Raw genomic sequence first — 27871 nt, 5'->3', positions numbered from 1 at the left:
TATTCTAAAAGTCAGAAGATGAACTGACTGTGATTGCTCTGTGAGTGTGCATAGGCATGTAGAGGTCAAGGTATTGCTGGTTATCATTTCCTATTTGTGAAAATAGTTTTTTGTTTAGAGCTATCAGTACATTTGTATGGGCCTTTCATTATTCTTTAACATTTCCACATCTCAGAGGCTAGAAGTCAGCTTTAAGTCAATCAGGAGGTTTGAGTAAGAACATCACAATTAGTTGTTTTTTTCATAGTGATGATATAACATACACTTCCATGTGCACAGTCCCTATGCCCAGCATTATGCACTGTAAGATGAAAAGGTGGCGTTCTGAAGAGAGCACTGGGCTAGTAGTTAGCATACCTGGGCCTGACCTCAGCTCCATCATTTACAAACGTCTGATTTTTTTTATATTAAAGCTTTTCCTTAATCTTTCTGAGTCTCATCTAAAATTCTTCATCTATAATCTGGACATGGTAATGCCTGTCCTCCCTGCCTTTTCGAGTTCTGATACTGACATGGAAAGTATGTGAAAATACTTTGAAAATTATGAAAGTAAAAGTTACTTTAATTAAAGGTAACAGCCCTGGCCATGTGGCTCAGTTGGTTGGAGTGTCATCCTGTACACCAAAAAGGTTGTGGTTTGATCCCTAGTCAGCGTATGTATGGGAGGCAACCAGTTGATGTTTCTCACATCAATGTTTCTCTCTAGGGTGAGGATTTTTTTTTTATGTAGCAATGTGTAGTAAATATCTTCAGTAATCCTATCTTTATCACTGCATTAGGGCCCTGTGTGAATTCTTGGTTACTAAGCCAGTAGCTAGGAATCAGTATAATTTAGCAGGACTTCTATCCTGAGTAATTAGCATGAAAAGTGACTAATTTATGCATATGAGCAGCAATGGCATAGAGATCTACAACTTTTGGCATTTTCTGCATACATAGTCAATTCCTTCTAGTTCAGTGAATTGACCACTTTTCCAGTCTCGTACCTCTTTGTGTTAGGGCCGTGGTCGGCAAACTGTGGCTCGAAAGCCACATGCGGCTCTTTGGCCCCTTGAGTGTGGCTCTTCCACAAAATACCACGGCCTGGGCGAGTCTATTTTGAAGAAGTGGCGTTAGAGAAATTTAAGTTTAAAAAATTTGGCTCTCAAAAGAAATTTCAATTGTTGTACTGTTGATATTTGGCTCTGTTGACTAATGAGTATGCCGACCACTGTGTTAGGGTCCTGTTAAAGAGGTATGTTTTTCCTTTTCAGTCCTCTCTCCATTCGTAGATCCAGCCATTTTATTATCTACTCCCAGTTACATTGTTGATTTGTCTGCAGGCCATCTGTCATCAGATCAAAAGGCAGCAAGTCCAAGTCCCAGGATGTTCTGACACACCAACATAGCTTTGTGTTGGGAGATTATTCAATTTAGAAAAGAAAGGCTGTTGGAAATTGGAGCTGGAAGGAATGCTACAAATTCTCTAGTCCAGTTTTCTTTTATTTTCAATTTTACAGACAAGAGCAGTTTAAAGAATTTAGACTCCTTCAGTATCACAAAGCTGTTAAATGACAAAATCAGGATGATAACCTGGGTGTCCCCAACCTAGTGCTTTCTTGTATGTTACACCTAGTCTTTTTTTTTTAATCTTTATTGTTGAAAGTATTACATAGGTCCTCCTTTTTTCCCCCCATTAATCTCTTCCAGCCCACTCCCGCCCTCCCCCACCCAGACCCTCACCACCCCATTGTCTGTGTCCATGGGTTATGCATATATGCATACAAGTGCATTGGTTGATCTCTTCCTGCTCACCCTCCCCTGCCTTCCCTGAGGTTCAACAGTCACACCTAGGCTTTGAGGTAGGATTCATACCATTGTCCACTCAGCCTACCCATCCGCCCAAAGAAAATCATGGGACAAAGACAAAGAAATTGAAATCGAACATAAATAGAGGATGTAGTAAGTAAGAAAGGATTCTGAAATTCCATAAAACATTTTTAAGCTTGTTTCTTTAAAACTATTTTTATCACAAACATTAGAAAATATAAATTTCATATGTTTACTTTGATGTTCCTAATGCAAGCATGTCAAACTCAAAGGCTAACACGGGACAAATAAACCAGGTTTAAGTTGATGTGGGCTGCAAAGAAACAAAAGCTTCAATTTTCATAGAAACGGAGGTTTATTTCGATAGAGACATGCTGAATACAAAGGGCTGAAATAAATGCGTAATCGGTAACATAAAATAATAGAACATTTTAATAAAAATTAATACTTTTTCTTGAACATTAACTTACCAGACACTGAATAATTGCCCAAATTAATAAGTGTATGCAAATAAACCTATTTTTCTTCTTCTTCAAATGTGAAATATTTCCTGTTACACCAAGTAAGTCAGTCCAAGACTAATGACGTGGCAATCGGCTGCTAAAATATTCGCTGCTAGTATTAGTGGAGAGAAAGGGTGCACCTGCACATAAGCCACGTAAGGGAAATGAATGCAACACGATTATAGTAATCAGTCATTAGTGAACGTTGTAGTTATAAGTAATTACGTATAACAGGATATTGTAAAAAGTTATGAAACTTTTATTAAAACGTTTCTTACATACCATTATATTGGCTGGGCCACAAAAATATTCATTGTGGGCTGCATGCGGCCCGTGGGCCACGAGTTTGACATGCTTGTCTTAATGTGTTTTTCAGAATGATTGATACCATGACAAGTGTCAAAACAATATGTCAGCTACTGTCTGGAGAAAGTCTGAGTGACTATCCCTATAAGATGTTGCTTTTGAGTGAGCTATCTTTTGAACCCACAGCAGTAGTTAATCACATTCCTATTTCCAGTTGTGCATGTTCTTTGTATCTAAATATGACTTAAAGGAGTGATTTTCGTCATCTGGATACTTTTTCCAGTATGGTATGTTTATATGTCCCTCACGTAGTCTCCCAATGCTGTTATTTATTATCTAATACTGTGTAGGGTCCTCTACACGCTTTCCCTTTCGATCACGGGGAGCTGGGTGCCTGTCCGCTGGTGCACCAGGCGCCGGAGGCTTCTGAAAGGCCTGGTGCCTGAGTGGACAGGCACCCAGCTCCCACGCTTTCCTTTCGATCGCTGGTGCACCAGGCCTTTCAGAAGCCTCCGGCATGGCGGAGGCTTCTGAAAGGCCTGCTGCCTCAGCGGATAGGCACTCAGCTCCCCCGCTTTTGATGGTCCGCGCGGCGGGACGTCAGCTCACTGCCCCAGAGGCCCCTTCTGTGCCACAGCACAGCCATGGCGCAGACGCTGAGCTCTTGCCGCTGCTGGCGACGCAGCTCAGCGTCCCACCGGCCCAATCAGCTACCCCCGCCACCCCGAGTCCTGCCTCCCCCGCACCTCCTGGCCAATCATGGGCATAGCGAAGGTACGGTCAATTTGCATATTTGTCTATTATTAGGTAGGATTTCAAGCTTCACCTGCCAAGAAAAAAATTTTTAAAGAATTTTATGGCAAAACCAAACCATCTTGTCTCTTGTATTCAAGAATAGGTTGGCAGGTTTTTTAAATGAATATTTCAGACAACATTTTTGTGAAGCAGAGCTTCATATACTTTATTTTAATAATGATTAGGGTATTTTACAAAATCATCTTATAGACGAAATTATGAAATAGGGACCAGTATGATTATCAGTGCTTTCAGAATATTAGTTTAATTATGTAAATGTACCTTAAACTTGAGAACTATAATATGAATAAATAAATGAGAGTATGTCTGTGCTAAATCTGTTATAGTAGGTGCAAAAAAGTTACTACTGAAGCGTTCAGAACAGAACTCCCCAAGATGTGCCACTTTGGTATGTGAATGATGTTGAGATGAAGGCAATTGAAACCCTGCAGGCTCACGAGAAACTTTTACTTCTTCCTTAAAGAATTTAAATTTGGGGCCTTGACCATAATAAGAGTATCAGCAGAAATAACTTTTTATGATCTATTTATAGGGCTGGGCACACTTCTAATTACTGAACATCTGTCCTGCAAATGACCCTCCTCCCCTCTGAAGCTCCACAGTGCCTTACTGCATCCTTAACTCAGAATGCCATGTCTACCTTACTTTCCCTTTTTGTCTCTGAACCGCTCCTGTGTGTAGGGTTACCATACATACATATGTAATTAAATTTGGTTATTTTCTCTTGCTAATCTGTCTCACGTAGATTTAATTAGTAGACCCGCTGATAGGGGTCTAATAATTAAAAGGTAGAAGAAAGGTTCTTCCTCCCCACACTTGTGTTAAACCACAAGAAGTTATGCAAATACTAGAATCATTTATACCCTAAAATTTACCCTACCTCCCACTGTTCCTCTCACCCTAAATCTAAGGCCTCCTCTGATGTTGGAGAAGCATCAGTTCTAATGCTCTAGTGCTATGTGCTCGCTTAGACTATATGTAATGTTACCAGACACTTAGAAGGGAAGTTAAGGCTTGATATACCTATAGGTACCATTTAAAGAGTGATCAGTTTGGTATTTATCATACATAAAGATGCATAATTTTTCTAATAAAATGTATTCTAAAGAATATGTAGGTTTGATCAATAGTTTCAATATACAGATGCAGCCAAGCCTAAAAGCAGAGAAAAGCAATCAAAACTGTCTCTAGAACACGATTTAGGTAATGGTGTGTGTAAGATGGGTAAGGTGAATTAGAGGCTGAAGCAGGTTGACAAACATTGCAGATATGTATATTCATCACAATGAATGCTTCCTAATTTACAGCAAAGAACTCAAAATCTTAGAATGAATGATAATCAGGCTTGGTGGCTATTGCCTAAAGGAGACTTTAGCCAAGCATGTTGTCCTTGGAGCAAACTTAATATGCTTATCCTGTTACAATAAAAGTCCAGCAACTGAAACGGTGGAATGACCAGAATGATCAGAGACCAGAACACCGCAGCCCCTTGCCCAGGCCAGCCCTGCCCCCCAGTGGGGACCCCCACCCTGATTGGGGGCGTGGGCTTGCCTGCAAACCCCTGGCGGCCCCTCGCCCAGGTCGGCTCTACCCCCCAGTGGGGACCCCACCCCGATCGGGGGCATGGCCAGCCTGCAAACCCCCCATGGCCCCTCGCCCCAGCCAGCCCTGCCCCCAGCGAGGACCCCCCACCCGGATCCGGGGCCCCCATCAGGGCAGGCCAGCCAGCCCCCACCCCTGCACCAGGCCTCTATCCTATATAATAAAAGAGTAATATGTAAATTGACCATCACTCCAACACACAAGATGGCCACCCCCATGTGGTCAAAGATGGCTGACCCCATGTGGACACAAGATGGCCAGCAGGGGAGGGCAGTTAGGGGTGACAAGGCCTGCAGAGGAGAGAAGTTGGGGGCGACCGGGCCTGCAGGGAAGGGCAGTTGCAGGGGACCCAGGCCTGCAGGGGAGGGCAGTTAGGGGTGACCAGGCCTGCAGGGGATGGCAGTTAGGGGTGACCAGGCCTGCAGGGGAGGGTAGTTAGGATTGACCAGGTCTGCAGGGGAGGGCAGTTAGGGGCAAACAGGCTGGCAGGGGAGGGCATTTAGGGGCAAACAGGCTGGCAGGGGAGCAGTTAAGCATCGATCAGGCTGGTAGGGGAGTGGTTAGGGGGTGATCAGGCTGGCATGCAGAAGTGGTTAGGGGCAATCAGGCAGGTAGGCAGGTGAGCAATAGGGAGCCCGCAGTCCTGGATTGTGAGAGGGATGTCTGACTGTCCGTTTAGGCCTGACCTCGAGGGGTCCCAGATTGGAGAGGGTGCAGGCTGGGCTGAGGGACACACACCCTCATGCACGAATTTCGTGCACTGGGCCTTTAGTAGTTAATAAAGTTATAACAAATGGAAGTACTAAGCAGACCTTAGAAGTAATCAGACCAACCCCTCCTCATCTTTGTTTTCTTGGTTCAGCAATGTATCAATGTGCAATTTGTGTTTTATTTTTATTATAGGGCAGATATTTCTGGCAGAATTCTGCCACTTAGAAATAGAACAGCCCTGTCCTGGCCGGTGTTGTTCAGTGGTTAGATTGTCGGCCTGCACACCAAAAGGGTTGCAGGTTTGATTTCCAGTCAAGGACACATACCTGGGTTGTAGATTCCATCCCCAGCTCTGATTGGGGTGCATTCGAGAGGCAATCAATTGATGTGTTTTTCACGTCCGTGTTTCTCTTTCTCTCCTCCTTCCTCCCTTACACTCTCTCTCAAAAAATCAATGGAGCCCTAGCCAGTTTTCTCAGTAGATAGTGCATCAGTCTGCAGACCAAAAGATCCCGGGTTCAATTCTAGTGGAAGGCACGTACCTTGGTTGTAGGCTCCACCCCACTCCGGCCCTGGGCAAGGTGTGTGCAGGAGGCAACCAATCAATGTGTTTCTCTCATACTGATGTCTCTCTCTGTCTTTCCCTCTCTCTCCCACTCTCCCTAAAAATCAATGGAAAAATGTCCTTGGGTGAGGATTAATAAAACAACAACAACAAAATCAATGGAAAAAATATCCTCAGGTAAGGATTAAGAAAAAAAGAAAAGAACCCTGTCCTCTATAGAGGCAGATAAATCAACAATATCTATTATGCTCCAAGCACATGTTCAATACAAAAAATTCTCCTTTTCTGACAAAAAGTTTACAGTCTTACTAAGGAAATTGTATTAGCATTTATTTACTCATTAAGAAACATTTCTGGCACTATGCTAAGTACTACATATAAAAAGACCATTATAAGAGTTTATAACCTATACATTTGAAATTATCAGAAAATGATTCAATACGACATAATAAAATGATTATATGATGTATAATTAAAGGCATGTCTTGTTCCCCTCCTTGCTCAATTGCCTTACTCCCATGTCAACATCAGCTTCAAACAAGTGAATTCAATATAACAAGAAATTTCAAAATCACAGTTTTATTAAATGGCAGATTCATTATTTTAAATTTTTAAATGAGTTTGCATTAGTTTTCTATTGCTGTCTTAACATTACCATAAACCAAGTTAAAACAACACACATTTATTATCTTACTTAGAGTTCCAAAGGTCAGAGCCTAAAGTGGGTTTCACTACTAAAATCAAGGTGTTGCAGAGCTTTGGGGGAAATCCTTTTCCTTGCCTGTCCCAGTTTCTAGAGGCTGCCTGCTTTCTTTGGCTTTGGCCTTTCCCTCTATCTTCAAAGCCAGCAGCATCAGCCAACTCCCTCTCACACTGCCAACTCTGATTCTACTGTCTCCCTCTTCCACTTTTAAAGACTTATGATTACACTAGAGGCCCAGTGCACAAAATTCATGCATGGCTGCGATGCCTAGGCCTAGCCAGTGAGCATCTGGCGTAGATGGGCAGGTCCCAGCTGACCTCTGGGCCCTGGGCAGCACCTGGGCCCCTGTGCACCCTCCTCTGCCTGAGTCATAGCACCTGAGTCCCCACATGGAGATGCAGTGAGCACGGCCGGATGCCGCAGGCCAGGGCACAGCTTGGGCCTCTGGGCCACCCAGTGGTGCCACATGGAAACCAGGTGGGCAGCGTGCTCTCTCCCAGCCGGCCTCATAGACCGGCTCCTGTGCGAACCCCCGACCAGCCCCTGAGGTCCCAGTGGCTGCAGCCTGGCTCACCCGGAAGAGGCCACACGGGTGCAGATGGGCTCCTCGCGGGCACCCAGCACCTGAGCGTGGGGGCTTCCCCAGCTCACGAGCCCTGGCATCCCAGGGGAGGGTAGCAGCGGAAATGAGAGTGAGTTCGGTGGACACCCTACACTCTCACCGCACCTCCTTCCCTGTTACCCCCACCCCCAGGTAGCCAGCAAGAGGTTGCAGCCCCCTGCCTGGGTACTGTGGGAGGTTGGTTGCCGCCACCCACTCCCAGTTTCCCGTCCCAGCCCGGGGCCCAGCCCCAATCAGGTGATCAGGGCCTGCAGCTGCTGGTCACCATCTGCAGGGCAATGGGTCGGGGCCAGGCCCCCCACTCGGCTCCCTCAGCGCCTGGGAGCCGGACGGCAGCCCCACCCCCTGCCACCGCCGCTAGTCACTGTCTGCGGGGCCGTTGGGCCCCCACTCGCACCTGCCTTGGCCTGGCGCCACCTGCTCACCTGCTCCACCATCCCGCCGTGGTCCCGCTCTTGTCGGGGCCCATCAGGCTGGCAGCGCCTCCACTGCCACCTGCTGCCAGCGCCATGTTGCCGACACCTGTCATGTTCCATGCTGCCCCCTGGTGGTCAGCGCACATCATAGTGAGCGGTCAAACTCCCTGTCTCCTGGTCGAACTCCTGGTCGAACAACCCCCCGAGGGGACAATTTACATATTAGGCTTTTATAATTTAGGATTGGGCACACCTGGATAATTCAAGATAACCTCCCTATTTTAAGGTCAGCTGATTAGCAACTTTAATTCCATCTGCAACTTTAATTCCCTTTTGCATTTAACATAATATATTCACATTTGGGAAGGGGGTAGGCACATTACTCTGCCTACCACATATGTTATCTGCAAGATTTCTAAATAGAAATTTTAAAATAAAAATATTAGTTTCTACACTCAAAAAATTCTACTGTTTACATTTAGAGACAAAAATTAGTAAATTCTTGGGATAACTGGAAAAGCCTTATAATAAACTAGAGACCCAATGCACAAAATTTGTGCAAGGGGCTCTGCCCTCGCAGCTGCGGTGGCTTGCCTCGGCCCTCACAGCCCCGGCTTCGTCCGGAAGGTCATCTGGAAGGACATCCGGAAGGTCGTTTGGCTGTCTAGTCTAATTAGCATATTACACTTTTTTTATTATTATAGATGAGTATTTATGACTTGTACCCAAACAGATATTTTGGTTAATTTATACTAACTTACTGCTTAAGAAAAAGTACAATAATCACACTTGCATATTTTGACTGGTTATTGATGTTCCTTGGTATCATTAGATGGAGTATAAATATTCTCCAAACCATCATTTAATTCTGCATATTTCTCCTAACTTTTCAGTGTCCTCAGAGGAACCAGAAACCTCTTCTTCTTTCCCCTCCTCTTTGGAAGTAGTGAGTTTTCCCAGGGATTCTACTACTTCATTTCTCAATTCATCTTCAGATTCTTCAAAATTTCTGAAATAATAAACAGTAAAAATCAACTTCATGATATCAAAACATTGAAGAATACATATGAAAATTAGCTTCCCTCCTCATACTCCACCCCTACTTGAGCAAGTTGCATTTTCACCCAGATAATAAATTATTTATCATACCAGTCTGATTTTTCTAAGAAAGATAACCAACATTAAGAGTCTGTTTAGCTGGACTTGTGTTCAACTTTTATCATATTTATTAATACCCATCTAATGTGTAAAAAGGAAAGTAAGAAGACCCCCCAAAAAAAGCCATATATTGAGCCTTTACTATATGTGCCAGTCACTGACCTAGAGCACTTCACACATACTCTGTTTCATCTTATATTTGCAGCTTTATAATAGCCTGAAACTGGAAGCAGCCCTAGCTGGTTTGTCTCAGCGGATAGAGCATCAGTCCTGGACTGAAAGGTCCCAGGTTCGATTCCAGTCAAGGGCATTACCTTGGTTGGAGGCTCTATCCCCTGCCCTGGTCAGGGCATGTGTGGGAGGCAACCAATCAATGTGCCTCCTTCACACTGACATGTCTCTCTCGGTCTCTCCCCTTCCCTTCCACTCTCTAAAAATCAATGGAAAATATCCTCGGGAGGGGATTTACAAAAAAATAAATAAACAAAACTGGAAGCAACCCAAATGTCCATCAACAGGTGAATGTATAAATCAATTGTGGTATGTCCATCAATAGATTACTATCTATATATATAAAGAGCCAGGGTCCATAATGTCCAAAACGACCGAAGGCTCGATCAAACACCAGAAGTCAGTCCTGCACCATGGTGACCCAGCACTGACCGCCAAGTGGGGGCTGTGATCAGGCCCGAAGAGAAAAGCAGGGCAGTCAGAGCTGGGTCGGCATGGCGGAAGTCCTGGCAACACAATACTGACTGCCATGCCGCGGGCGCCTCAGTGACCCAGCACTGACTGCTGAGGGGGCTGTGCTCAGGCCTGGACAGAGGCCTGGAAAGAAAAGCAGGGTCGGCAGAGTTTTTCGTGAATAAGGAAACATGCACTCTGCAAGTCTACCTCTGCTCCTCACCTGCTATATCATCTGGAGCTAGTTACCTGACAATCTGAACTTACTATTTACATCAGGAAAATAAATAACAATAAAAGCCCAATTTCTATAGACTGAAAAGGGTTGTAGCAAAGGGCAAATGACCAAAGGTAGAACAAGTGCCTTGTGAATTATAAAATACTTTTTAAAAAAAAAATAAAAATAAATAAAAAAAATAAAAAATAAAATACTTTTTAAGTGGGGATTGTTACTATAACCACTGAACTGTAGTTAGGAAACACCAAGTGTTCTTTGACTTTTATTTCTAAGAAAAAGTTGTGCTGCATGAGTATTTTATAAAGAACACTAAGTCATTTTTAACAGCAATTTCAAAAATGTAGAAATGTTTTCAACAGGCTGACTCTTTGTTGAGCAACATATAAGCATAGTGTTTAATTAAATAACAGATGTTTGATGAAGATTTGAAAACTGTGCAAATGAATCAATGAATGTATTAACTGTATGTATGTATATATGTATACACACATTTATGAATAAATTATTGTAAAAAAAAAAAAAAGAAAAGCAGGGTCTGATCGCAGCCCCCGTGGCAGTCAGTGCTGGGTCAGCGTGGCAGAAGTCAGTCCTACAGTCAGTGAGCATAGGGTCAGTTAATATTAAGTGAACATAGGGTCAACTAATGTCTCTTTGAGAGAAGTTGAGAATATAAAGTACAGTGTAGAGCAGTTACTTATATTATTTCACATAAAACTCTTTTCAACTAAGATATTTTCCTTTATTTAAAATGTATCTTTATTGTTAAAAGTGTTACAGATGTCCCTTAGTTTTAGTTTTTTTTCCCCATTGATCTCCTCCACCCTGCACCCGCCCCTTCCAGGCCTTTGCCAGACTATTGTCTGTGTCCATGGGCTATTCCTATCTAATACATAAAAATCTAGAAAGATTTAGAGAAAATAAAATAAAAGATATGCCAGGTAAATATTGAACAGAAAAGCTGAAGTTGCTGCATGAATACTGGATGCAGGCTTGAAGCCAAAACACAACTCATGAGATAAAGTTAGTCATTGTAACATAACAAAAGGTTCCTTTCACTAAAGAGATAAGATGGTTCCCAATACTTATACACATAATAGAACAGTGTGGGGGTTCAGAATGAGCCTCACCAGGATGTGTCTCAGTGGTATGCAGAGTTTTGAGCTAATTTTAGCTTCAGGCTCAAGTGAAAATTCTGCCCCTCCCTTTAACTACCTAAAAAAAAAAATGAATTAGAGGCCTTGCCCATAATAAGACATTATCCTACATAATAAAAGGCTAATATGCAAATCTACCAAACAGCAGAATGACCGGTCACTATGACACGCACTGACCACCAGGAGGCAGATGCTCAATGCAGGAGCTGTCCCCTGGTGGTCAGTGCACTCCCACAGGAGGAGCGCCACTCAGCCAGAAACCGGGCTCATGGCTGGCTAGTGCAGCAGCGGTGGTGAGAGCATCTCCCACATCCGTGGCAGTGCTAAGGATGTCCTATGGGGAGCGAGCCTAAGCCATCAGTTGGACATTTCCTGAGGGCTCCCAGACTGCGAGAGGGTGCAGTCCGGGCTGAGGGACCTCCCCCTCTGAGTGCATGAATTTCGTGCAGCAGGCCTCTAGTTTAGCAATAAAAAGAATGAGCTATTGAAATATACAACAACAAGGATGAATCTCAAAATTATTCTCTTTAAAACTGTTCTCAAATGGTAGGGTTTCTAGGAAGATTAAGGGTGTTGTCATTCAGTAGTCTAAGCAAAAGCCCAAGATTGAGGATGGCTTATCTCAAAATGACTGTGGGTCTGGCCTTTGTCTAATGAAGTGAATCCCAGTAAGATTTGCAGAGGCCCACAAGATACACACACACACACACACACTGAGTGGCCAGATTATTATGATCTCTGAATGCATAATAATCTGGCCACTCAGTGTATATCCTATATAATAAAAGGCTAATATTCATATTGTCCCCTTGACCAGGAGTTTGACCAGCAGGCAGGCCAGCCAACCACCCATGTCCCCTCCCCCTGACCAGGCTGGCCAGACCCCACCCGTGCACAAATTCATGCACCGGGCCTCTAATATATATATTATACTAGTGGCCTGGTGCATGAAATTCATGCATGGGGGGGCGGGGAAGTGGGAAGGGTGTCCCTCAGCTTGGCCTGCACCCTCTCCAATCTGGGACCCCTCAGGGGATAACAGGCAGTCGGACATCCCTCTCACAATCCAGAACTGCTGGCTCCTAACCGCTCGCCTGCCTGCCTGATTGCCCCTAACTGCTTCTGCCTGCCAGCCTGATTGTCCCTAACTGCTCCCCTGCTGGCTTGATTGCCCCTAACCACCTCTGCCTCAGCCCCACATCCGGGACCCAGGATTCCTTCCTCCGGCCGACCACAGGCACCCAGGATCCGGGCTTCCCTCCCTCTGGTCAGCCATAGGCACCCAGGCCGGCTGTAGCCGCAGAGGATGGTGGGTAGATGGCTTCGCCTGGGCTGCAGTGCAAGTGCTGGCACCCAGGACCGCGGGGTGGGTGGCTTCTCCGTCTCCCGGGCCACAGCCAGCTGCAGGTACTGGCACCCAGGACCATAGGGTGGGCGGCTTCTCCATCTACCAGGCTATAGCCAGCCGCAAGTGCTGGTGCCTGGACCGCAGGCGGGCGGCTTCTCCGTCTTCCCTGGGATGCAGTGGGGGCAACTTCTCTGGCTGGCTGCAGCCTGGGATCAAGGGGCAGGCGGCTTCTTCATCTCCCAGGCTGCAGCCAGCCTCAGGCACTGGGGCCTGGTTTCTCTGTCTCCCTCAGGCACTGGAGCCCAACTTCTCCAACCCCCACTGGCCTGGAGTGGTGGGGGATGGGGCTGCCGCCATGTTTTCAGGTTAATTTGCATACTCACTCTGATTGGCTGGTAGCGTAGCGGAGTGATGGTAATTTGCATGTTTCTCTTTTATTAGTGTATATGTATATATATATGTATGTATGTATATAAACATATATATATGTATGTGTGTGTGTATATATGTATATATATATATATGTATATATACATATATACACACACACCAGGCTGGACCAAAAGGGACAGATATAGTGCTAAATAAAAAGAGGCTATTGGATTCCAAAATTCTACAGTAGGATTCAGGCTGAGAAAAAGTTTATATAGACTAGGCAGGAAAATTCTGAAAAATGAAAGTGTTTAGGGGAATCAGACCCAAAAATTATCATCTATAGTATAAACAATATGTTTATAATATAATAATTAGACTACAGAGACTAGAAATTGGATACAAATACATATATAAATGTAGTAGATCATCAAAGTGGCATTTCAAGATGGTAGCAAAAATAAAGATTTTCAGTAAATGATGTTAGAATAGTAAGGACTTATTTGGAAAAAAGTAAGTTGGAGCCACACTTTACAGTATCATATGAGTAAAATTTAAGATTAATAAAATATTTAACTAAATAGAAAAGTAAATCATAAAATTCCTACATGGCACAAGCCACTAAATAAAATCAAAAGGCAAACAAAAAATTGGAGGAAACGTTTTTAATCATTTAACAGATAAAAGGCTAATATCTCTAAAATACAAAAAGTTCTACAAATCAGTACAATGTTAATAGCCTAAAATTTTTAAGTGGTTAAGGCCATTTAATAAATTGTGTCCACAGGAAGAACTAAAGATGGGTATTGAGCATATGTGAAGACAACCTCATTCATAAAAGGAAAGCTAATTAAAACTAACCTGAAATGTCATTTTATTACCTATTAATGGTGTAATGATCCATAAATTTGGTAACACACAGAGCAAGAAAATGTGTGGGGAAACAGGCACTTCCAATGTGTTGGTGGAAGTACTCATCGGTGTAGCCTCTGTGAAGGGCAATTTGACAATATCCAATTTCAATTATACATACTCTTGACCTGATACTTTGCTGTTCTGGGAATTTAAAATATATATATTCAAGATACACTGTTAAGGAAAAAAGAGGAAGTTTCACAATAATATGTACACTATGAAACTGTGTATATATAAAAAGAAAGAATACACACATATATATAAGATACATATTCACTTACATTTTAATAGAATTACTCAGGAGAAGTATGCACAGAAGATTAGGTTAGTGACTCTGGGAAGAGGAATTGTGTTGCACAGGTAGAGACAGCAGGCAGACTATGAAAAGAGTTTACCTTTTGAATTGGGAACCACATGAATATTTTACATATTTTAAAAGTAAATTATGCCCTAGCTGGTTTGGCTCAGTGGATAAAGCATCAACCCTTGGACTGAAGGGTGATGGGTTCGATTCCAGTCAAAGGCATGTACCTTGGTTGCAGGTTCCCCGGCCCTGGTTGGGGTGCATGTGGGAGGTAACCAATTGATGTGTCTCTCTCACATCGATGTTTCTCTCTCACCCTCCCTTTCTCCCTTCCACTCTCTCTAAAAATCAATGGAAAAAAATATCCTTGGGTGATGATTCACAACAACAACAAAGAGGTAAATTATAATACAGTTTTAAAAATTAAAAGAACTCCAAATTTTAGAATAAGAGAGTTCAGTAAAGTTACAGCATACAACATCAATAGTAGTGTATACACTAGCAATAGCCAAATTGAAAACACAGGAGAAAAATTACCCCATTAATAATGGCAACAATGACAAAAATTAAGTGGCACCTGAACAATGAAGAAAATACAAAAATACTGAAGAATATTTTTAAAAAAACATAACGGGGGGGGGGGAGGGGGACAATGGTAAGATATGTACACATATAATTCTTTAATAAAAAAAAATAAAAAAAAAAACATAACAGATGGAGAGCTATACTATATTCATGGGTGCTAAGATCTATAGTCATAAAGATGTCAATTCCCATAAATTAACAAATGTAATGTCATTCTTATCAGAATCCCAACAAAGTTTTTCATGACACTTTAAAAGAGAATGCAAAGATGTATATGTTGAGTAAAGGCAACAATAGCTAAGGTAAGTTTAAAGAAAAAGATGTAGAGACTACAAGGTGAGACTAGTCCTACCAGATATCAAAAGGTCTGATAAAGCCACAGTAATTAAGACAGAACTTGATATAGAGATAGGGAACAATGCCATTGGAAACAAATAGAGAGCCCACAAACAAATCCATATATAGAGTAAAGCCTGGTCTCCTTAGCTAGGTTTCTGAGGCTATCTTCTATGTATCTACAACAGTATTTCCACTTTCTACTTTCATTTAGGCATCTGGATATGACCTACTTACGTATCATCATCATCATCATCATCATCATCATCATCATCAGATCTTGGTTCTGGTTGTCCCTCATCTCCTTCAATGCCAGAGGCCATTTCCACCTTCCCTTCATTTTCTTTAGGAAGCCATTGTTTTAATGTTCCCACTGTTAAAGAAATGACAGGGAGATTAAAGCATCTAGTCAATACACCCGAAGAGGGGTATGTACCAAAAACCATATAATGAACATCAAACATAATGTTAAAACCTTTTAAAGGTTTTAAAACAAATAAGACAGGGATGACAACTGACACCCCAACTATTTTCAGCATTGCACTGAAGCTAGTAGGCACCACAATAAGACAAGAAAAAGTGAGAGGAAAAAGGATCAGTAATAAAGAGAAAATACTCCCCACTTTGGGAGTAGATGCTTTGATTGTATAAAAATATGTTTTAATCATGTGTTGTAATAACTTAAGAATTGCCAACATTATTGGACCACCCTATTCTTCACTGTTTCTAGAAAATTAGTCTTCAGCTCATTGTTAGCTTTAATCGTTAATGTCTGCAAAGAAAACTCAAAATACAACACACACACAACTTTATCTTTTTTGGTGGAGGGGACAATTTATTGTTGTTATTTTAAATGTAATTTTTTTCTCTTGGAAAAATGATCAGACTAGTACAATATTTTGTTTCCTTATGGCAATGCAGCATCTCCTCAACAACTCTATAAGATGTATTTTTATACACCAATAGTAAGGAAAATGTTGCCAATAAAATGACACAATGTTTTCTTACCCTTAAGACCTCTTTTAGTACTTTCTAAGCATATATTTTTTATCTTATATTACTTTTTATACTCATAAAAAGGAAAATATAAGTAAAACAAATTGGATACTGTATAACTAAAATTCTTCACATTCAGAGTCTTACTCCTCTGAATTATTTATTCTTTTACATATCAGTTAAACTTTTTTGGATCCTGATTCAAAGAAACCATAATAAAACAATGAGACAAAGATTTTTTTAAAATATATTTAATTTATTTTTTACAGAGAGGAAGGGAGAGGGAAAGGGATAGAGAGTTAGAAACATCTATGAGAGAGAAACATCGATCAGCTGCCTTCCTGCACACTCCCTACTGGGGATGTGCCCACAATCAAGGTACATGCCCTTGAGTCCGCAGGCCTACGCTCTATCCACTGAGCCAAACCGGTTAGGGCTGATATTTGTGTTTTTTAATGGTAAAAAAATAACATAAATTTACCCACTCAATTTTTAAGTTAACAGTATAGTGTTATTAAATATAGGCATATTGTACCATATTGCATGACTGACACTTTATTCCCATTGTACAAGTCCCATTTCTCCCTCCCTTCAGCCCTTGGAAACTACCATTCTACTTTCTGTTCCCATGAATTTGACTATTTCAGATACCTCATATAAGTGGGATCATGCAGTATTTGTCTTTTTGTGATTAACTTATTTCACTTAGTTTCCTCACGTTTCATCCATGTTGTAGCATATGATGAATTTTTTTTAGCTGAATAACATTCTACTGTACATATACACCACATTTTCTTTAACCATGTATCCATTTAGATTGCTTCACATCTTGGTTATTATGAATAATGCTACAATGAACATGGGTGTGCAAAAATATCTCTTTGAGGTCTTGTTTTCAAATTTTTTGGATATATACCCCAAAGAAGAATTGCTGGATCATCTGGTAGTTCTATTTTATTTATTATTTTTTAGGAACCTCCATACTATTTTCTATAATGGCTGCACTATTTTATTTTATTTTATTTATTTATTTTTTATTTTTTTGGAGGGGTACCAAATTACCTTATTTGAAGGGAAGGTACAAATGAAAGAATGTAAGTGGATGAGTTGGTACAACTCATAGCAAATGTAAAGGTAACTCCAACATGCAGGTACTGCTTTGGTGACCACGTAAGTCACCCCGTGGCTGTGGGAAATCAGCCTAAGGCTTAACTCCCATCACTGTCTCCCAGGGTGTGCTTGTCAAAGAGGTACTGGGCTATGCCAAACTGGGGTGGCGGAGAAGGCATCTTGCACAAGTTGGTTTTCACCTCCCCATTCAGGTAATGAGTCTCACTGAAGTCATACAAATAGGGGTCGTTTTTGACAGTGGCCAGTTTGTGCAATTCCAGTAGTAACTAATTCACACTTTTTCCAAGTGTAATGCACATTCCATTGCATTTAGCCCATTCTCCCAGTCTTCATGGTTTGGTTTCTTGATATCCTGAAGGAAGATTCCACCACCTCTTTGGATCTGCAGCTTCATCAGTTTTTCAGCATATTCCCCCTTCTCATGAGATTGGTAAAGAAAATATTTGACAAAGTTCTTTAAAGCCACATATTCGCGGTCAAAGTAGTAAGACATAGGCAGGTAGATGTAGGAAGCATAGAGTTCCAGGTTGAACTGGTGGTTGCTGGAGGCCTCTTGATCCTGGTGGTAGTTCTGGCGCACCTGCGAGGGGGACGCCTGGCTGAGGAGAGGCAGCAGCAGAGGTGGCAGCTGAGAGCACTGGGACAGGGCCTGGGGCTCTTGCGACCTCAGAGAGCACTGTGAGGAGGCTGGATATGAGTGGCTGGCTGGGATGGAGGAAGAATACCAAGCACTGTTGAAGCAGGAAACTCCAGCAACTCTTGGCGAAGACTATACGGCTGTACTATTTTACAGTTTCACCAACAGTATGTACATAAGGTTTCCAACTATTCTACATCCTTGTCAATAATTATTATATTACTAGAGGCCCGATGCACGAAATTCGTGCAAGAGTAGGCCTTCCTTCCCCCAGCTGCTGGCACCGGCTTCCTCTGGCACCCGGGACCTGGGCTTCCCTCCAGCACCCGGGACCCAGGCTTCCCTCAGGCCACCGGCAGGCACCCGGGACCTGGGCTTCCCTTGCAGCCCCGGCTTCATCCGGAAGGTCATCTGGAATAACATCCAGAAGGACATCCGGTCTAATTAGCATATTATGCTTTTATTATTATAGATGGTTTTGATAGCAGCCATCTGAATGGGTGTGAGTTAATATCAGTTTGTGGTTTCGACTTCAAATTCCCTGATAATTAGTGATGTTAAGCATCTTTTCATATTCTTGTCATTGATGTCTGGTTTTTTTTTAATCTAATTTCAACCTTGTTGCAATCAAGAGCATTATTGAGACAGATTTTCTTTTTAAAAATCCACACAAAAAACTAAAGGAATTCACAAAACTTGAAAGTGCTGGTTTTTAACTGGCTTTAAAATCTTGTAGAACTAGACTACTTTTAACTACAACTTTGGGAATTTTGCTAAGTATGTCTACATTAGTTAAAGCCACATCTTCATGGTCAAAGTAGTAGACATGGGCAGGCAGATGTCGGAAACATAGAGTTCCAGGTTGATCTGGTGGTTGCAGAATAATAAACCACCATATAACTTAGTGGTTTATATTTAGGTTACAATTCTGCAGTTAGGCAACATGGGCTGGGTTCAACTAGTTGGCTCTTCTGGTATCAGCTGGGCCCATTCAGCATCTTCAGTCACTTGTGAGGTCAGCTGGAGGCTGGCCAGTCTAGTATGGCCTCACGTAGATGGCTTGTTCCTCTGTTCTACATGGTCTCCCAACCCAGGCTAGCTGAGAGCTAGACAGGCTTCCAGAAGGAAAGAACAGAAGTTCCTTGAGTACTTAGACTTGGTGCACCACCACTTCCATTGCATTCTACTTACCGAAGAAAAGCACAAGGCCATTTGAGATTAAAAGGAAGAGGGGGGAAACAGTTAATGATGGAGGAGCTGCAAAGTCCTATTGCAAAAACCATGGATGCAGGGAAGAATGATGGATTATGCTTATTTTTGTAATCTACTACATCTATCACCCCTCCCCCCTCTTCGTGCACTCCACACCATCTGGTTCCTAAGGGTCAAACAAGTGTTTCATGTTAGTCTCCATGAAAGCAAACTGCTACCCACTGATACCCATTGTACAAGTTTTAATGTTCACTGAAGTCCAGACAATAATATGTCAGAACTATTGCCTGGCCTACAATAACTATAAAACACCATGGACTGAATGCTGTATCCCAATATCAGAAACATTAAAAGGAAAAAGAGGATGAATGTGCATCTCAGAATTGGTGAATTTAAGGAAACTGAGGCACAGAAGGGTTAAGTGACTGACCTAAGATCACATGGTAATTAGTTGGAACCTGCATCAGAACCAGTATTCTTGGCCACTATTTTAAAAGCTGTAACTTATTAAGCACCTACTCAGACAGGCAATTTGCTAGACACTTTACAAACAATATCCTTTGAAGTTGGTACCATCTTAATTCTGATTTTACAAAGGAGGACAATGAAGAAAGATTGGTTATCTTATTGGAAGTATCAGAGCCAGAAATTATACCAGATCTGTCTAGATATAGAACCCATTATTAACCATTATTCAATGCTGCCTGACAATATACTGCAGATAGAATCTGATGTAAAAATAACCTCTAAGTATTCCAAATGAAAATGCAAGTGTTTACATTTTTTGCTTTGTTTCCTCTTCATTAGCACAATATACCCTTGAAACATTTTGACCAAGGAAATTTATACCATCATAGTAAAAAAATTCTAAAAGAAAAATCAAACAATGATATGGGTGTAGGCAATTATATTTATGTATCAATAAAGAAGAAATAGCCTAGGAATGGATCCAAGAATATATAAGGATAAAGTAAAATGAATTTTGAGCCAATATGAAAATCATTAGTCAACTTTTTTTTGGAAATTTGGCAATTTGGATAAAAAATTAAAGTTAGTTCCTACATCATACTATCTACCAATACAAATCACTGTCATGAGCAAAAGGGTGGGGAGGGAGAGCTGTGCTAATTTAAAAGAGACTTAAGTAAAATGTTACTCACATGAAATATTGTCTCTTGAGAAGATACTGCTTTGGACTATCAGATGTAAAAAACATTTTTGAGAAAATAGAATGTGGCCTGAGTATTAAATGAGGTAAAAATTTATTGATATAAAGTTTTATGGCCCAACTTTGAAAAATACTGGTAAATGTTACATGTTTATTTTCTGCCACAGTAATGTTCTAAATATGTCTATCATTAATTCTGTTGTTCAGATCTTCTACATACTGCCCTGGCTGGGTAGCTAGGTTGGTCAGAGCATCTTCCTGATACACCAAGATTACGGGTTTGATTCCTAGTTAGGGCACATACAAGAATGAATGCATAAATAAGTGGAACAACAACAACAAAAGTGGAACAACAAGTCGATGTTTCTCTCTATATATATCTCTCTAAAATCAATCAATCAATACAAATTTTTTTTAAATCTTCTATATCCTAAAACGTTTTGTCTGTTCAATCACTAATGAGAAAGGTATGTTACATTTATCCACTAAGAGATGGATTTGTCTATTTTAATTAGATCTATCAATTTTTGCTTTATATGTTTGACACTGTGTTAATAGGTATATACAAATTTAAGATCATTATTTTTCTGATGTATTGACACTTATTTAATTATGAAAAGTTGTTCTTTTTTAAATATATTTTTATTAATTTCAGAGAGGAAGGCAGAGAGAGAAAGAGAGAGAAACATCAATGATGAGAAAGAATCATCATTCGGCAGCCTCCTGCATGCCTCCTACTGGGAATCAAGCCTGCAACCCAGGCATGTGCCCTTGATCAGAATCGAACCTAGGACCCTTCAGTCTGCAGGCCGACGCTCCATCTACTAACCCAAACCAGCTAGGGCTGAAAACTTGTTCTTTATCTACATTTATGCTATTTGCCTTCAATGAATTTTTCTTTTAGTTAACATTTGCATGTTATATTTTTTCTACCTTCCACCATAATTTCCCTACCCAACTTGATAGTAATACTAATATTGGCAATCACATGCCTTAACATAAATAAATAAATAAATAAATAAATAAATAAATAAATAAAGTAATAAATAAATAAATAAAGTAATAAATAAATAAAGTAATACACTAAAAGTGTTCTATGGCTGTGTGCTCATTCACTATGGTTACCTACTAAGTCCCAGGCACTATGTCAGACACTACGGGTGGAGAGGCGAAGTGGGGTGGTGAGTAAGATAAAGCTCTCACAAGTCTAGTGAGAAAAAAAGCTATTAAACAAGAAATTAAAGTGATCTTTATTTATATAATCAGAGAATTAATGTCTTCTGGAATATTAAGCAGGGGAACCAAACCTAGAGGATTGAAAGAAAAACATGCCCAGATACTCAGCCGCCTAAAACAGTGGTACACAAGCAGTAGTTTCATTGAGATACAGGTCATAGCAATCACAAAAAGTTCAAAATAATTACTACTTCATCTTTTTATGACCTGGAGTTAATTGATAAATATAATAATGAAGTGTCAATATTTCATGCACTTAACAAATATTTGAGTGTGAGACTAATTAATGTGAAATTGTTAGAGGCAGCTAACAGAAGACAGTCGACAAACTTACGGACTTACTAGAATTCTTTGGATTAAAGAGAAGCATATTAATCAAGTTGCAGGTTCTTTTACTCATTCATTCAAAAAATACTTATTAAGAATCTACTAGAAAAACCAAGATGGTGAATAGGTAAATGCTTGTACTCGCCACCTCCCACAACCATATCGAAATTATAACTAAAATACTGAACAACCATCATTCAAAACCACATGAGAGCTGGCTGAATGGAAGTCCTACAACTAAAGAAGAAAAGAAGAAAGCCCATTGCAACTGGGAGGAGGGGTGGAGGCATGGAACAGGCTGGCCTGACACCCACATGTGCCATTTTGTTAATCAGGAGGGAGATCATCTCTGCAGAGGCCTCCTGTGAGGAGCAGAGGTCCTAGTCCCACACCATATCCCCAGCCCAGGGTTCCAGAGCTGGGAAGAGAAGTCCCTGCAACTACAGACCGTAAAAACCAACGGGGATTTTGGCTGAGTGACACAGGCAGCTGGAGATCCAGGTGTTCCATTGAAAGGGCCAGCGCATGAGTATCAGACTCCCAGCACCAGGAGGCTTTGGATCCCAGACACATACTGGGAAGAACTGGATTGTCTGGTATGGGGGCAGGAACTTGGGGAAGGCTTTCTCCCAGACAGGAGTGTTCGCAGGGGTCATTGTTCCTGTGCTGGGAACTCCCCTGTTGCAAAGCTGACTGGCAGCCATATCTGAGTATCCAGCCTGATTCACACTGCTTGCTCTCCCCTGGTGATTCCGTGAGACCCCACCCCATCCAATTTTCAGTCCCACCCAAGCTGTTTGCAGTAGCTTTCCATAAGAATGGCCTGTCCTGGCTCTGGCTTCACTTGGCTATAATCTCTCAAACGAGTTGCAACTGGTGTCAGAGTGCCCCAAACTATCAATAAAAGGCCCAAGACCCAGCACTAGCACCAGCCTGCTTTACTTCACAGCTGAGCCTCATCTGGGCACCTCCAAACCCAATATAAATACCAAATAGCAGCCATCTGCATACCTCTCTGTAGCTCCTGCCAGGTGGCCCCAGCAGTGGCTGATTTTGCACCTCCCTGAAGGTCCTAGAGCCAGTGCACCTGGTGGACAGCTTCAGACCATACCAGATTACAATTCTATCCATTCACAAGTGACACACTCAAGAGGCAGACTCAGTGAGCACCAAAGCCCCACTGAAGCAAGTCCTGCGCCATTGGGGTGTCTCTTATACAGCAGCTCTTCTGCTGTAGTTGAAGCTGGTCCTCACAACCAATTGGCCTGGAGGTCAGTTTCTCACAGTGATGCCAACAGTAATCAAGGCTTAACTACAACAAGACTGTGCACACATCCCACACAGGGATGCACCTACAGTGCCCAGATCAGGTGACTGGGGAGGCTGAGCCACTGGGCCCTACAGGACACCTACTACACAAGGCCACTCTACCAATTCCAAGAGACATAGCAGCTCTACCTAATACATAGAAACAAACACAGGGAAGCAACCAAAATGTGGAGACAAAGAAACATGTCACAAATGAAAGAAATGGAAGCAAGAAAACTACTGGATACAGAGTTCAAAGCCATGCTTAGAAGGTTACTCAAGGATCTTAGTGAGAATGTCAAATACATGAAAAGGACCAGTCAGAAATTAAGCATACACTAACTGAAATAAAGAATAATTAATAGGGATTCAGCAGTAGAGTAGATGATTCTGAGAATCAAATCAACTATTTGGAATATGAGGAAGCAAAAAACACTCAATCCGAAGAGCAAAAAGAAAAAAGAATCCAAAAATATGAAGCTAGTGTAAGGAGCCTCTGGAACAACTTCAAGGGTATCAAATTATGGGGGTGCTAGAAGGAGAAGAGACAGAGCAAGAATTTGAAAACCTATTTGAAGAAATAATGACTGATAACTTCTCCTACCTGGTGAAAGAAATAGAGAGTACAGTCCTAAACAAGAGGAACCCAAAGAGGCCCACACCAAGACACATCAGAATTAAAATGCCAAAGGTTAAAGACAGCCGAAACCGGTTTGGCTCGGTGGATAGAGCGTCGGCCTGCAGACTCAAGGGTCCCAGGTTTGATTCTGGTCAAGGGCATGTACCTTGGTTTCGGGCACATCCCCAGTAGGGGGTGTGTGAGAGGCAGCTGATCGATGTTTCTCTCTCATCGATGTTTCTAACTCTCTATCACTCTTCCTTCCTCTCTGTAAAAAATCAATAAAATATATTTTAAAAAAAATAAAAAATAATAAAAAAAATAAAGACAAAGAGAGAATCTTGAAAAGCAAGAGAAAAGCAGTTAGTTACCTAAAAGAGAGCACCCATATGACTGTCAGCTGCTTTCACAACAGAAAGTTTGCAGGCCAGACGGGAGTGGCAAGAAATATTCAGTGATGAATAGCAAGGACCTACAACCAAGATTACTCTACTCAGCAAAGCTCTCTTTTAGAATTGAGGGTAAGATAAAGAGCTTCACAGACAAGAAAAAGCTAAAGGAATCATCACCACTAAACCAGTATTACATGAAATGTTGAAGGTTCTTTAAGAAAAGGAAGAAGAAGGAAGAGGAAGAGGAAGAGGAGGTGAAGGAGGAGGAAGAGGAGAAGGAGGAGGAGGAAGAGAAAGAAGAGGAAAAGGGATAAAAAATATGAATAATAAAATAGCAATAAATACATATATATCAACAATTGAATCTAAAAATCAAAATAAACAAACATGAAATCTAATGAACAAAATAAACTGGTAAATAAAATAGAATCAGAGGCATGGAAGCATGGAACAGACTGAGGAACCTCAAAGGAAATGGGGCAGGGCAAGCGGGAAGAGATTAACCAAAGATTTTACCTATGGACACAAACAATAGGGTGGTGAAGGCCTGGGACAGGGCGAGAACCAGGTGGAGGGGGACAAAGGGGAGAAAAAAAGGGACATCTGTAATACTCACAACAATAAAGATTTACAAAAAAAAAAAAAAATCTACTATATTCCAAACCCCTTTCACAGACCTATCTGGTGGTTGATGGGAAAGTAGGAAGGGAAGGGTAACTGACAATAAAACGAAATGACACATAAATTTAATTTTTTTAACTTAAAATAAAATATAATGACTGAAAAGAAATTTCAGTAATCCCATCACTCTGAGAAGCATGTTGGTTTTTTTTCCCTGCCAGCCATTTTTCTAGGCGTGTATGTAACAAATAAATAAATAAATTGTAAAAAGGGAAAAAAAAAAAAAAACCATAATGACTGAAATGGGCACAAGGTTGCATCAGAGTGCAATCTTACATGAGAGATTATTTTGGCAAAAGGAGGGAGGAATATTTGCTAACAGAGAAATGCTAGTAGCTTTGGCATTGGGAGGGGCCTTTTGTGGGAGGGGCCTTCTAATCTAAGGTGCTCAGTGTCTGCAGAGCCTGGATTCTAGCCTGAGGTAAGGGGGTATATGTTGTAGGATTTTAAGTTGAGATGTGATCCATTTTAGGAGGATTATCTGGCAGGGATGCCGAGTGTGAGCTGAAGGAAGAAAAGATGACCAGGGACAAGTAGTCAGGATTCCTGCGTGGATAGGAAAGATGAGAGAAGGCCAACAGAGTTAGAGGCTGAAAGAGCAAAGCAGAGCCAGAGTGGGGGTGATGTCAGCAGGTTATAAAAAAAACACAAAAAAACACCTGCATTTTGCTCTGCCACCTTTGGAGCAAGTTCCTATTTCTAATCCTACTTGTTAATGAATTGCTCGTGTAGGCCTAATGCAAAAGTGTCCATGGGAAAATATAACAAGTCATGCATTAATTAATTTGGCATGATAAATCAAAAGAAGAGTTTTCTGTAATTCTCTCCAAGAATCATAGGGGAAAACATAAGAAGAGACATCATAGCCACCACGTAGGTCTCCATCTCAGTGCCATGGAAAGTGGGAAGCATCCCTCCGCTGGCCTGAGGCCCGAGCCTTTGGTCTCCAGGCCAAGCCCGGCCTGCTCAATACTTCCTCTGGCCACCTCCAGCCTCATCCTTAGGACAACACTTTATCCCAGGCCTTGTGGGAAGGGCGTAGATAAGCAGATAACTAAAATGCAGTTTGTAGTTTGAAAGCACTACTCTTTCTTCTCTTCAGTCTCAAACAGCAGTATGTCATCTAATCTAATAATAGACAAATATGCAAATCGACCACACCTTCGATACACCTAAGCCACGCCCACCAGCCACGCCACGCCCACCAACCAATCAGGACGAGTATGCAAATTACCCAAACAAAGATGGCGGTTAATTTGCATATCAAGACAGCGTCGAAAGAAGCCAAGAGCTGCAGAAGGGAGTAAAGCTTTGAAGAAGCAAGCAAGCCGGGGGGGAGGAGAAGGGAGGAGCGAAGTCAGGGCCGGGGCAAAGGGGAAAGCAGGCGGGCTGGCGGAGAAGGCGGGGCGGGCGACAAGGGCAGAGCGGAGGCAGGGTAGAGTGCAGCAGGAAATCCTATTGCAGGATTTTTCCTGCAACGGGAATGCTAGTAATGCCATAATGCCAACTCCTAGATTTTAGTCAAACAGGTTCTCTCAGTCTCCAACACAGGCCTGTGTATCCCTGCAAGGCCTCCCCACCTGCAGTGTCCCTTTTTCTTGTCTCATTCAAATCTTGTGCTTAAGATCTCAATTTTCACATAGATCTCACAAAGACTGTGAAATCTGGGTTTCACAAGCTGGCAGACCCACTCTTCATGAATAATCAGGTAACTTGCATTATGCTTAGTGTTGTATATGTTTCTGGATTGTGAGCATTTACCAGCCTCGGTTACCATCTGGTTCGTTTCTATGCCTCCTTGCAGCCACAGGCTTGCATCTCTGCAACAACAGGTCCCACCTGTGCAGAGGGCCCTTGTTTGATACCTTCCTGCCCCCAATGACTTCCCTTTTAACAGTTTACACCTGCACACCTGATAGAGGGCAAATTCCCATTGTGATGGGAATTACCTCAAACTTTAGAAAACGATGGTTGGTTTCCCTTAAATTAAACACGAGCATAATCTTGCTAAAAATTGGAGGCAAAAACCCAAAAGCCAAAACATTATACATATTAAGATGTATTTTTATTGCCCATAAAATCGTAATTTGAGTCCAGTAAATAGCTGTCAGAAATAAACGGACTCAGTTTAAAGCTAACCAATACTAGCTCATCATCTACAAAGCCGATAGTCTTCCTTACTTAACTTTTCATCAGTTGTCAAGTGATCACATTAAACAAAATTACCCCCCTCTCATCCAGAGTTCAGGTCTTTCGTTAATGGCATTTGGAACAGGCTTGTACGAAGCAAATCAGCTTCTGAAAAGGCTGAGACAGCCTCCCAGTTCTTTCTCCGGCTAAAGGTTCTTTCACCCCCTTTTTGCATTTCCAAGTCTTTGACACACTTCCCCTGGGGACTGGTTATGTTCTTAAAATTAAAATACATACCAAACTCTCCTTCTTTGGCAGAAAATGAGCCACTTGTTAGGTGTGCTGCTGCCAAAAGATTCATCACCGTTTCTGGAGCTTCATGCCGCCACTGTTTCCTATTTTCTGGAATGCCACTGATCACCACCACTTGGCCATCTGGAGAGGAGACTGTGTTATTAAAAAGAAAAATGCTTCTTCATTTGCGTTTTTAGAAAATCACAGAATGTGGTTAGGACCTTTGGAGGCAACCTCCTCCCATCACTCATTTTATGAGTAAGAAAACTGAGATACAGAAAAGTTCAGTGACCTTTGTCACACAGATGGTGGGTAGGAGAGTCACTTTCTGCTCTATTCCATTTGCTTATTTTAAATTAGATTTCCCTCTTATTGAAGCATTGACTTAGAATGGATTAAATTGTACATGTGCAAGCCTTTTCTTGAAAGTTGGATGAATTCAGTATTTTGTAATAGTATAAATATGTCAATTCATACACTTATAATTACTAATTTCAGTGATAAACTTACATACTTTAACTTATAACATGGTTATAAATTTTAGCTTTCCCCCAGCCCCAAGAACATAGGAAATAAGTAATACCACCTATAAA

At 41.6% G+C, this 27871-nt stretch overlaps 2 protein-coding genes across 2 annotated transcripts in view; both read right to left on the bottom strand.

The window, feature by feature from the left end:
* Nucleotides 1–8911: 8911 nt before the first annotated feature.
* The window catches only part of NEK5 (NIMA related kinase 5), a 75548-nt gene continuing 56588 nt past the window's right edge, over nucleotides 8912–27871 (bottom strand). Inside the window, exons 19-21 of the mRNA XM_054719777.1 lie at nucleotides 27282–27431; nucleotides 15385–15520; nucleotides 8912–9062 (exon numbers count right to left, since the gene is read on the bottom strand). Coding sequence (XP_054575752.1) covers nucleotides 8912–9062; nucleotides 15385–15520; nucleotides 27282–27431 — 437 coding nt within the window. The remainder of the gene's footprint in view (nucleotides 9063–15384; nucleotides 15521–27281; nucleotides 27432–27871) is intronic.
* LOC129150067 (ferritin heavy chain-like) lies at nucleotides 17352–19194 on the bottom strand. The gene is given in 3 exon segments (XM_054720264.1): nucleotides 17352–17551; nucleotides 17554–17873; nucleotides 19103–19194. Coding segments are annotated over 3 exon segments (612 nt in total).

The sequence above is a fragment of the Eptesicus fuscus genome, chromosome 8 (assembly GCF_027574615.1).
Source record: "Eptesicus fuscus isolate TK198812 chromosome 8, DD_ASM_mEF_20220401, whole genome shotgun sequence".
In the NCBI taxonomy this organism is placed as follows: domain Eukaryota; kingdom Metazoa; phylum Chordata; class Mammalia; order Chiroptera; family Vespertilionidae; genus Eptesicus; species Eptesicus fuscus.
This window is presented reverse-complemented; position numbering and strand designations above follow the sequence as displayed.